A 12,253-nucleotide genomic window follows, 5' to 3' on the forward strand; every position below is an offset into this window, starting at 1 on the left:
CACTTGGAAAGTGCTTTGTGCTTAGCAGCCTACTTTGCATTTCCTCTCTGGTTCCCTTCCTTTGCCGTTCTTCTTGTGAATCAGTCTCCCATAATGAGGGTGACCCCTCACAGTAACTCCGACCAGTTTTTCCACCTGGCGTTGCCTGAGATCTTAAAGACATAGCTGTTAAATCAGGATACATTACTCAGGTGCCTTTCAGGAATGCTGGGGCAATGTCCAGAGGCTGATAGAAACTGGAGAAACAAGGCAGCCTTCAGAGGAGCCCAGCCCTGCCTGCAGTCCCCTGAGAGCTGTGTTTCACCCTTCACAGGGCAACTCCCTCGAGAGTTGTTTTGAAAGGATAAATCTGGGCTGGGATATAGCTCACTGGTGTGTTTAGTATGTGTAAAGCCCTGGGTTCCATCCCCCAAAAGAGAAAACAAAAGGACATGCCTGACATGGAGATGTACCCCTCTAGTCCTAATTCCTCAGAAAGCTGAGGCAGGAGACTTGTTTGAGTCCAGGAGTTTGAGACTAGCCTTGGTAATATAGGATGACCCACCTCCGATCTAAAGAAAAGAATAAAATTCAATTCTTTGGATACACTAGCCATGATCCAAGTGCTCAGATGCCATATGTGACTGCCGGCTACCAATTGGACAACAGAGCTGTAGGACCTTTCTACTACTGCACAAAATTCTATTGGATATCAGTGGGCTTTTTTTTTTGTTATTGTTTGTTTGTTTGTTTTATTTATCAAGACAGGGTTTCTCTGTGTTATAGTTCTGGCTGTCTTGAAACTCACTTTGTAGACCAGGCTGGCCTGGAACTCACAGAGATCCACCTGCCCCTGCCTCCTGAGCGCTGGATTAAAAGCGTGCATCACCATCGCCTGGCTGGACGTCAATGTTTTAGACCCAAACCCTACTCACCATCCCTCACCAGTTTTCATTTTAATTACAGAATTTGGCTAGGCTTGGTGGCACACTGCTGTGATCCCGGCATTTGGGAGGTGGACGCCGGTATCAGCTATCCTGCCAGCTTTCAAAGGCAGCCTGAGCTATGAAACCCTGTCTCATAAAACAAACAAAATTGCAGAATTTACACAATAAGTACATTAACTTCTTTCCAGTGCTGGGGATTAACCACAAGTCTCTGTATGCTGAGGAAGCCACACTTCAGTCTCTCACTCTAAGTCCTCTACCCTGTCAATTTGAGACTTCTTTCCCAACTATAGCTTCCAAAATCAGCCGGGTGTGTTTCCTCTCTGAGTGGTGTTCTGCACTTTCCTTTCCATTAACAGGGTCTTGGAGGTCTTCACATGAGAATATGTGTGTCTCTGGTCGAGGTGAAACTCAGGAGCAGAGCATTTGCTTAACACAAACAAGGTTCTGAATTTGACCTTCAGCACTGCAAAGAAAATGTTTGATTAAAAAAATGTTTTCTTTGCCGGGTGGTGGTGGCACACTCCTTTAATTCCAGCACTCAGAAGGCAGAGGCAGCTGGATCTCTGTGAGTTTGCGGCCAGCCTGGTCAACATAGTGAGTTTCAGGACAGCTAGGGCTACACAGAAAAACCCTGTCTCCAACAAAACTGAAACAAAACAAAAAGTGTGTTTGCTTTGCTCTGGAATTGTTGTAGAGCAATCCATAGTTTTAGTTACTCCTCAGTTTCCCTCCTGGTGGACACTTGCATCTCATTTTCTTGGATTTCCAATAGCACTATATACGAACACCCTGACATTTCTGTCTATTTGTACACGTTTGTCTATGGCAGACACCAACAAGTAGAATTGCTGGGTCAGAGAATCACACACCACTAACACTGGGGCTTGCTTGGCACACCCAATTGCTCCCACCTAGAATGCCTCTCTCCATGACTAATTCCTACTCATCAAGTTCAAGTGTCATGCCTCTGTGGAAAATGGTCCTTCCTGCCTGTTTCTCATGGCACTTTCTAGCCACATCTCATCATCATTGTCGTAAACGTAAGGCTCAGCCTTATTTCTCTCTATATTCCCAAATCTAGCACAGCGTTTAGCATAAAGCAAGAATCCAAATGTTTCCTTGGCTGAATAAACAAAAAAACAAACAAATGAAGGCATGGTGGTTAGGACATTCCAGAAACTCAAGGTGAGTCTGTGACTGCCCTAAAAGCTGGCTGTGGATCAACCTGCCACCTGATACTCTGAGCCAAGCTGCTTCTCACTAGGTTTCTGTCTTTGGCCCTCTGGGCCTGGGCATCCCATCTTGAACTGTTCAGACTTGGGGAAGGACACTGATGGAGCAGTGTGGAATGTAATTAAGGGCTCTGGCCATAGGGCACAGAAGTCTGACACCTGGGTTGGTGGTAGCTGGGAAGTGGGTTTCTGAGCACATGTTTGTTTCCTTTCACCTACAGCCCAGTATGTTCTGTCCTTTGTCCCCTCCTAGTACCTTAGGGACAATTAAGATCAGCTGCAACATTTCTGCTTTCCGATTCCAGATTTGAACCCAAGGGAAGCCAGATGTTTTCCAGTGCACATCCACTTCTCCCCGTGATCTGATGAGCAGCCTTGTTTCCTGACTCTCTAGCCTGACTTCCGTACACCACAGAGCCTGGCTGCCAACTTTATTTTTAATGAGGTTTTAATAGGCTGTTTCTGTAATTAATTTCATTCTTGTATTTTCACACTTTCTGTCTAGATGCCTAAATGCCCCCAGGCGCTAGGTGGGATGTTAACTGATTCTAAGTAATGCAAAACACTGTGACTGTGATTAGACATTTCCCAAGCCCCTCTCATTTGCAGTTGTTTTACAATAATTAATTAGCTAGGGCACACGGCCCAGTGGAAGGTCAGCCGGGTTACCTGTCAGGTTTTTATAGAGGCAGCAATAGATAAGGAGAAAAGATCTGTCCAAGCCTTTGAGAGAGTGAGTGTTAAAATTGGTTTCAGAAACCACATCTTCAGGTTTCAGATCTACTACTTGAGATTTGCCACACGAGGCCAGAGTCCTCAGGCCAAAGGTGGTAGTGTCTTTGTGACAACAGGCAACTAAGGGAGACAATCTCTCGAGTCCAGCGGCTGGTGTCATCCTCAACAACTCCCCCCCCCCCCCCCCCCCCCCCCGCCGCCCTTCCCATTTTGTGAGTGGACTCCACTGAGCAAGGAACGCGTCAGTGATTCCTTCCGCATTTAGAAACAACACGATTTTGCTATTTTTAAACTTGTCTTTTAAAAATCCGCGCGCATGTACTCACACTTCTAAGGGAGTGAAGGGGGCTGGGTGGGAAATGTACGTGCTGGAAAGAGAACAGCTAGACCTGTTGCTTCCCAGAGAGCGCGCGGTCCCCTAGGGGCGGTCCCCTGGGCTCTCCAACCCGGAGCGAATTGTGTCTCCAGGACCCGTTAGCACCAGAGACCTGGGACCCCGCTGGCCCGCGTTCCCTCTTGTCTCTTGGGCGCGGGGCACCGCTGCTGGGTCACCAGTCTCCGGAGAGAGCAAGAGGGGCGGGGAAGCCAAGCAGGTGGCGATTAGGTCAGCTTCAGAACATTCTTGGACCGCTCCAGTGGATATAAATAACAGACCCACAGGCTCTGAAATCCCGAGAGGCTGGGGGTGGGGAAGTGAAGAAGAAGGGATCTATTTAGGGTGGGGTGGCATCGTGAGGATTCGGGAAAAGTCTACATTGGACAAGGAGGTAAAGAGACCAAGTGATTTAGGGAGGAATTGAGGTACAAAATCTGTGACTATGAAGACGGAGGGGGTGGAGTTGGTGGTTTTTTTTTGTCCCACCCCTACCCCGTGTTTGTCCCAGGTCTGGGAATGCGCACTCGAGCTGCAAGCAGAGGTGGGCTAGGTAGGCACGGCTTTACAATCTCGCTTCTGCCAGATTAAGGGCAAACCGCTGAAGATCTCTTTAAGCCTCATTTTCTGACTTCAGAATTCTAAGGCTTACAAGGAGAGGGTTGTTGCGAGCCTCCCCGGGGCTAACTTCTAAGAAAGGTGCTCTTGGCAAAGAATGTAATGCAGCATTGTTCCCACATCCCAATGATGCGGGTGCAGGTTCCCGCTCACTCCCACGGCCTCTCAGGCTCTGCAGAAGTCGAAGAGCGGCAAAGCTGAAATCTAGCGATCTGCTAGCCCCGCAGCGCCACCTTAGACAGTTGGCTCCCACTCTGCACCGGGGAGCAGAGCCTCCCCCCCCCCTTCCCCCCCGTCTCCCCACCAAGAGCCACCCGGCGCCTGGATGCCAGCAGTCCCTGCAGTGGGGATGCTGTCTGTGAGATTGGGGCGGTGGCAGTGCGAAGAGGGCGGGCCCAGGGGGCCGGGCTTCCCGGGGGAGGGCTCGGCGCGCTCCAGGAGGCGGTGGCCCGAACCCGGGAGTGGTAAGACTCCGCACCGAGCGTGGCCAGATCCCCCCACCCACCGAGGGGCCCTGAGAGGACGCGGTGAGTGCCTTGGAAGGGACGCTGGGGGACGCGGCGGCAGTGCCGTGGCTCTAGCTCGCTCTGTGGTCCTCCGACTCCTGAAGTTGGCAATGGGACGGACTCCCGCGCAGGGGACCCCGGCCATTGGCTGCCACTGAGCGCAAGGCCATCTCATCTCCTACGCCAATGAGGCGATTCTTCAGGCCAGCCGGGAGTAATGGGGCGTCCAACCTGGAGGAGCAAACCATCTCTTGGAGCTCCTAGAGGGTCCCAAACTGCTCTCCTTGCTCCCATACTGAAGCCATAGAAGAAGCCTCTGTAGAAAGCCCGGATTCTTGCCCCCCCCTACCCCCCCACCTCGCTTCGCGCCACCATCTGTAGTCCACTGCTAGCCCTGGCAGGCAGCCCCCTTCCCCTCCGCAGTAACTAGCTGGTCCCACCTCCCCACCGAGGCCAAGTTCAACAAGTTTGCCCAAGAAGTCCTAGAGCCTCCATGTCTAGGCCTGGCAATGCCTGTCTCTGTAGCTGGCTCCACCAGCCCGGAGTTGTTCAACACCGTGCCTTCTGGGATCGGGAGGTGGTTTGTCGAGTGGCGCTGTCTGTAAGGGTGGAGGCCAAAGACTGGCAGCCCCTGGGTTCCGAGATTTGGTGTGGAGGCTCGGGGTTAGGAGTGCGTCATTGAGAGCAGGCACCTCAGCCGGTAGGTCGGGTTTCCAAAAATGCCCCTTTGTTATGCCCCTCCCTGGCCCTGCCTCCTCCCCCTTTCTGTGCGCCACCCCCTCCCCCAACCCTCCAAAAGGTTGTACCAGTCTCGATTCTACGTGCCCCTCTCTGGGTCAGCAACTACCCCCTTTCTGAGCCTTCAGTCCTAGGTCTACAGGCTGACTAGGAGAGGCAGCTGGCGAAGCCCTTGGGCGCAGCCTGTGTGACTCAGGACACAGGACTGGGCAGGGCAGAGTGGCTTTGCTCTCTCCCAGGCCCATGTCCCCAGCTCCTGGAAAAGGGTGGGGGCTAGCTTATGTGTAGAGGAGGAGCGAGGCCTAAGCCTTTGGAGCTCAGGCGGGGAGAGTGGGTACTGTCCTGAAGCACCCAAGAAGAGACCCTGCCCTTGTCCCCGATTGGATAAGTGGAGATCCTGGGCTGGAAAGATTTTAACTACCTGTTCTTGCTCTCTGAGCTCTTGCTGTGGTAGTGTGTTTACTCAGATCTGAGTCTCTGCTAATGTCAGGAGGCACAAGGTGCCAATCCTCAACAGGGACCAAGGTGCCAGGTCCGCCCCATAGCTAGATGAAGCTGGGGTGCCGGGGCTGGCTGTGCCTGGGGCTCCAGCTTGTGTTTGCTCTGGGAGGCCTGAAGGAGCTGTGCCAGCCCTACACACACACAGCCTGCTCTGTTCTGGGGCCAGGGAGAGGGAACGGGTGGGGGGCAGCTCTCCTGGGAGCCCGGAGCAGGGAGGCTGGAGTAGGCAGGGGCCCCAGGCCCTGCATGGTTCACTGGGGCAGCTCCAAAGACCCAGTGATTTACGGCTACTGCTCTTTCTTTTCCCATCTGGCCAGCAAGCCGTATTAGACAATTGGGGCCGACTCAGAGGAAACAAGGTGAAGAGCTAGTTAGGGTGCTGGTGTGTGTGTCGGGGGAGAGTTGCTCTGTATCCTGGGATCTTCGGTGCCCATATGGTAATGGGGTCTGCAGGGAGAGGCCTGGCCCCCTCCCGCGGCGATGGAACCTCTGGTCTCAAGCACATTCTACCTCTGAGCTACTATGCCTCCAGCCCCATGTTGTCACTGGTTCCAGTGCCTGGGGGTAACTGAAATTGAAACTGCAGAAGTCTGTCAGTGACTGCCGACAGATCCAACCTATGGAATGCATGGTGGGACCAGGATCACAGGGGTTAGGGGAGCCCTGAGGAGTGATGAAGATGTCCCCATCTGAGTTTGAGAGTGAGTAGAGGTTTAGCAGTCGAGAGAGAGCACTGTGACCGAGTCCCGCTTTGGTTGCGGGAATCTCATTCTCTCGTCGCCTTGACCCGACTGTCCCTTAGACCTTAGGCTCTCTCAGAGAAGAAAGCAACTTCCTTCTGTGGACTAAGAGTCAATTGGTACTGGGAAGAGCTGAGACCTTGCCTGGAGTCAGGAGGCTACATGTCACTGTGTCATCGAGTCTCTGAGGGGGGGAGAGAGAGACTTGGGGGTAAAAATTCACCTTGCCTTCCTCCACAGTTCTTACGGGCTGTGTGACTTGCTAGCTGTTCATAAGCCCCGCCCTGGGCTTTTGGAGGGCAGAATGGAATTGTGTGTTGTCTCAGGACCCTTTGAGACTTTCCTGGATGTTGTGTGGTGGTGGTAGGGGGCAGGTGAGTGTCTTTTTCTGACTGGTGGATCTTTCGAGTGTTTCTGTTCATTGCCTAGTTTGAGTTTTATATCAGCCATAGCATGGACGCTCACCAGGTGGGGGAATTTCCACCTCAGAGTGAGCTGAGGCTCCCTTAGGACAGTACCACACAGTTGTCTAAAAACTTCCTGGTCATGATAGGGTCCAGGCCTCCTGGCTCTCTTTCCACTCCGCTCAGCATGGATAGTCGCTGGGGTTATGAGGTGGGTACCTACTCAGTTGGCCTGGTTTGCTCATGGGGTGGCCTTGCCATTCAAGGGGCCTTGGTTAGGCAGGAGTCCTCTCCTCATCTACAGTAGGAGTGTCGGGCTCTCCGACCACCACCCACCCCTGTCTGTCACCTAATCCCCTGCTGGATCGTGTGACCTGCCTGGCATTCTCAGCCTGGAATCTGGCACTTCTGACAGCAGTTGCTATATTGGGGGAGCTGGGCACCGCCCTGGACACCAGAGGCTCCCAACCCTTACCCCCTTCTCTGCTCTTGTTACCTTCAAGGCAGAGGCATAGTGGCAGCTTGGAGACTTGGACACGGGTCCTTGAAGTGATCTGGAGACCCCAGGTATGTAGAGGACGGGCTGAGAAAGGTAAACCCAGAGGGGGCAGGGGGACTTAGGGGCTGCCATCTTTGCCCCCATCCTGGCTCCTCCTGGGGACTTCTAGATCTTTGTTACTCGGCCCTTGCTCTGATGGTTCCTTGGGTGGTGGGGATGGCAGTGGACAAAGCTTTGGACTATTAGAAGGCCTTTTCCCAGTCCCCAACCTGCAAGTCTTGCTTCTCTGCTTATTTACTTGCCCTCCACAGCACCACATCTGCCACCATTCCGTGCTGCGGGGACACCATGGCTCCAGAAGAGGATGCTGGAGGGGAGGTCTTAGGAGGCAGTTTCTGGGAGGTAAGCAGCTGGGGACTGGGTTTGGAGTGGCAGTCAACTGTCCCTCTCTCTATGGGCTCAGACACCTATGGGGGAGAAGCCTAACTATCAGCCCAGCAAGAGAGGGGGGTTCTCCCTGATAAAACCATCCCTCCTATGTGCCCCAGGCTGGCAACTACAGGCGGACGGTGCAGCGGGTTGAGGACGGGCACAGGCTGTGTGGGGACCTGGTCAGCTGCTTCCAAGAACGTGCCCGCATTGAGAAAGCCTATGCCCAGCAGCTGGCCGACTGGGCCCGCAAGTGGAGGGGTGCTGTTGAGAAGGGTGAGTCAGTACGCAGGCCTAGCAAACGGCACAGATTGTAAGGGTGGGACCCCCAGGACAGCTTCTGCTTCTTGAGGTTTTGTGAGTGCTAGGGATGGAATGGAAGACCTCGAGCACGCACGGCAAGAGGGATCTATATCCTTTCTCCTCCACCTGTCTCCTAGAGCACAAATGAAGATCAGAGAAGGGACCAGCCTGAAGCCACACAGCTAGAAAGAGCTAAGTGTGCAGTGCAGGTGGACTGGGTAGAAAGATCCCAGGCACACAGAGCTTGTGCAGTAGACTTGGGGTTCCTCTTGGCTGAATTCAGATAGGATGCTTTGGACAAGTTAACCTGACTTCTCCAAGCTTCCGTTGTTTCATTTTTGTTTTTGTTTTGCCTGTTCCATGTTGGCAATGGCACTCTCCCCATGGTGGTAGTGGAGGCAAAGGATTCAGGAGATCGCTCAGTCAGCACCTGCTAGTGCTGCTCTTCAGCTTTGTACCCCGACTCCTCCCATGCCTCTGTCTGGCACCCAGAGCAGGACGCAGGGAGAGGGGTTGATTGTATTTAAGATAGCACCCCACCTGGCCCGAGCTCATCCCTCCGCAGGCCCACAGTATGGCACTCTGGAGAAGGCCTGGCATGCCTTCTTCACCGCGGCTGAGCGGCTGAGCGAGCTGCACTTGGAGGTGAGGGAGAAGCTGCACGGGCCAGACAGCGAGCGTGTGCGGACCTGGCAGCGAGGGGCTTTTCACCGGCCGGTGCTGGGTGGCTTTCGGGAAAGCCGGGCTGCAGAGGATGGTTTCCGTAAGGCCCAGAAGCCCTGGCTAAAGAGGCTGAAGGAGGTGAGGCAGGGAGTAGTGGCTATTGGAGGCGGGAGCCTTCCAGGTCTGCACGGGCCCAGGGTGTGGCGTCTAGGATCCAGAGCTGGTCTTATGCATGCTAGGTTGAGTCTTCCAAAAAGAGCTACCACACAGCACGCAAGGACGAGAAGACAGCCCAGACCCGGGAGAGCCACGCGAAGGCAGACAGTTCCATGTCCCAGGAGCAGCTTCGAAAATTGCAGGAGCGGGTGGGACGCTGCACCAAGGAGGCAGAGAAGGTACAGTCCCCGGGCAAAGCTTCCTGGATGCCTTTCCAGACCCTAGGCTCTTCCCACTCTACTCCCCAGTGCCGCCCTTCCTTGACATGGTTATTTAAAACAGGAACTTAGGCTGGGCGGTGGGGTGCACCCTTTAATACCAGTTCTCAGGAAGGAGAGGCAGGTGGATTTCTATAAGTTTGAGCCTGGTCTACATAGAGGCTAGCCCAATTTACATGTAATTTCAGACCAACCAATGCTATGTATTGAGACCCTGTCTCAACAAACAAACAAACAAACAAACACAAAGGAGGAACTTGGGCCTGGGGAGATGGCTTAGTCCTACAGTGATTGTCGTGCAGGTACAAAGCTAGGCAAGGCAGCTGAAGTGGATAAAGGGGAGGTGATGGTAGGGTGTGTGTGTGTGTGTTGGTAATGGATGGGACAGGTGGAGCCCTGGACCTCAATGGCCAGCTTGTCCATGACTGTGAGGAGCTCAGGAAGGCACACTATGTTAACATTTGGCCTCCACCACACACACACACACACACACACACACACACACACACACACATGCACAGAGGAACCTGAACAAAGGTGATGTTTTACCCAGGAGAGGAATGGCATTTTTTTACCCAGGATGACGGGGTTTCAGGCAGTTGAGGCCTTAGTTCCCTGGGATCAGTTCTCATATTGCATACTCTGTCCCCTGCCCTGAATGCCCTTCCCTCTAGCATCCCATCCCCTCCGAGCCATGTCATGTCTGACACCTCCTCCAAGAAGCCTACCTCGATTTCTCTCACCTTTCCGTGTAGGTTGACCCTGTCTCGTGCTCCAACCAGATGCTTATAGGTGATTTACTTGAATGTCACCTCCCTTGTGAGGCTGTGTCTGTCAGTCCCTGAGGGTAGGAAAGGAGTTTCAGGCCTGACTGCCCTGGGTGACTAGCTCCAAGTCTAGCCTGTGGCTGTGCTCAGTAAATACCGGTGCAGTCCTGAGTGGAAGGCAGTCTGTCCTCACTCCCTCCTTTCTCTCTCACCCAGATGAAAACCCAGTATGAGCAGACCCTGGCAGAGCTGAACCGCTATACCCCACGCTACATGGAGGACATGGAGCAGGCCTTTGAGAGCTGCCAGACTGCTGAGCGCCAGAGGCTTCTCTTCTTCAAGGATATGTTGCTCACCTTGCATCAACACCTTGACCTCTCCAGCAGTGACAAGTATGACCTGCACACTGGATGGAGGGTTCCCTTGACCTCCTTTGGGAATTCTAGGGGCTTGGGCCTTCCCTGTCTGATGGAGTGCCTCATAGGTTCCATGAACTCCATCGAGACCTGCAGCAGGGCATTGAGGCTGCTAGTGATGAAGAAGATCTGCGCTGGTGGCGGAGCACACACGGGCCTGGCATGGCCATGAACTGGCCCCAGTTTGAGGCAGGTGTTACAGGCTGGGTGGGACTTGGAGGTGGGTTGGGCTCAGTGTAGGCCCCGAGAAGATGACTGGGTTTAGGATAAGTAAGTGAAGGTGGTCCAGATGGCCCTGTTGCCACAGTCCAGCCTGACTCTAGAAACTCTCTCCTCAGGAGTGGTCCTTAGACACACAGAGAGCAATCAGCCGGAAGGAGAAGGGTGGCCGGAGCCCTGATGAGGTGACTCTGACCAGCATTGTACCTACAAGAGATGGCACCGCACCTCCACCCCAGTCCCCAGCATGCCCAGCATCTCCAGGGTGAGAGCTGGGATCTTGGTCAAAACAAAGAAACAACTCTATGCCTTGCTTGTTCCTCTTCCTTCTCTCCCTTCACATCCGCACCTGATGGCCATCTTGGGAGAGTTAATAAGGCCCTCTCACAGAGGTTTAGATTTGCCATGTAGTCCTTATATTCCCATATGTTTGGGCTGTATAATAACCCTGTGCACAGAATTGTACCTGCGTTTGCAGTCGTGGGTGGCAGAAGTGTGACTATTCATTTAGCTCCTTCCTATGTGCGTCTTTAGTGTTCCTCCAAGTGGCAAACCTTTGTCTTGAGCTTAATATGGCCGGTCTTGTCCCCTGAGTTGTCCCTTTGTGTCTCCCTCTCTAGCAGTGGGCAGGATGAGGACTGGTCAGATGAGGAGAGTCCCCGGAAGGCTGCCACTGGGGTGAGGGTGCGGGCGCTTTATGACTATGCTGGCCAGGAAGCTGATGAGCTGAGCTTCCGAGCAGGTATGCGGGGGTGGGAGTGGGGGTGTGGGGGATGTGGGGGTGGTGGTGGGGGGACACGACCCTTTCATGTTTCTTCCCATTTCAGTCCCTGTCCCACCTGCTAGAGCAGGGGTGTAGAAAAGGAAAGCCAGAGACTCCCTTCTCATGGGCTGTCCAGGGTCCAGCCAGCTGGGGCCTGACGATTGCTTCCCTGGGGTCTAGGGTTGGGTAGCTTGCTGGCTGTGTTTTATCCTGGTCTGAGCTGGGTTTCCTCCAGGTTGTAGGCCCTTATGCTATCCCATCCCCCTTGGCCCTTGACCTAGTTTTGAAATCAGTGAAGCCAGTGCCTCTGGCGGTGACCAATCTCTCTTCCTACAGGGGAAGAGCTGCTGAAGATGAGTGAAGAGGATGAACAGGGCTGGTGCCAGGGCCAGTTGCAGAGTGGCCGCATTGGTCTCTACCCCGCCAATTATGTAGAGTGTGTGGGCGCCTGAGTGCCCTGACTGCCCTATTGCAACGTCTCTCTAAGCTCGGCCAAAGCTCAACCCTTCCTGGACTGCTGGACCTGAGGGCCCTGAACGTGCTGCTGCTGCTGCTGTCCCTCTGTTTCCGGAGGAGGGAAGATGTCTTAGGGCCCATGAAGGGGTCTGTGTCTAGAAAGAGGTCAACAGAGTTTAGGTTGAGGGCAGGAAGGGAGGTTGGAGTGACACAGGTGCCTGGGCCTCCCGGGGAGCATTTGGGTCATCCCAGGAGTAGGAATCCTGTCCCTAAACTGTCTGGGAGTTCCTGGGGTGAGGCTGGGGAGAACGTAGTTTGGGGCTAGCAGCACCCTCTTTTGTGACTTGTAGTGTGTATTAAACTTGATCAAGAATAAAAACCCCATCAAATGTTGTGAGCATCTTTTGATACCCCATTCTTGAAGCTGGTGGGAGTCGTGGGGGAGGTTCGTGGGCCCAGCATGTGTTAGGGAGCTGGGATTGGGAGGCATTTGCTTCCTGGTATCTGCCCTGAAATTTCAGGACTGTA

The 12,253-nt window shown here is 53.7% G+C and overlaps 1 protein-coding gene across 2 annotated transcripts; it reads left to right on the forward strand.

The window, feature by feature from the left end:
• Positions 1-4,231: 4,231 nt before the first annotated feature.
• Positions 4,232-12,119, forward strand: Pacsin3 (protein kinase C and casein kinase substrate in neurons 3). 2 transcript variants are annotated; one of them, XM_052725357.1, is made up of 11 exons: positions 4,232-4,414; positions 7,280-7,343; positions 7,587-7,677; positions 7,824-7,980; positions 8,573-8,808; positions 8,910-9,065; positions 10,088-10,263; positions 10,356-10,476; positions 10,626-10,771; positions 11,127-11,248; positions 11,606-12,119. In XM_052725357.1, the coding sequence occupies exons 3-11, from the start codon at positions 7,624-7,626 to the stop codon at positions 11,719-11,721; spliced, it is 1,284 nt and encodes a 427-aa protein (XP_052581317.1). In that variant the 5' UTR covers positions 4,232-4,414; positions 7,280-7,343; positions 7,587-7,623; the 3' UTR covers positions 11,722-12,119. The 2 variants fall into 2 exon arrangements, with proteins under 2 accessions (XP_052581317.1, XP_052581318.1); XM_052725358.1 differs by lacking the exon at positions 4,232-4,414 and adding an exon at positions 4,473-5,093.
• The last annotated feature ends 134 nt before the right edge of the window (positions 12,120-12,253 follow it).

The sequence above is a fragment of the Peromyscus californicus genome, unplaced genomic scaffold (assembly GCF_007827085.1).
Source record: "Peromyscus californicus insignis strain IS unplaced genomic scaffold, ASM782708v3 Scaffold_7__1_contigs__length_154581171, whole genome shotgun sequence".
In the NCBI taxonomy this organism is placed as follows: Eukaryota; Metazoa; Chordata; class Mammalia; order Rodentia; family Cricetidae; genus Peromyscus; species Peromyscus californicus.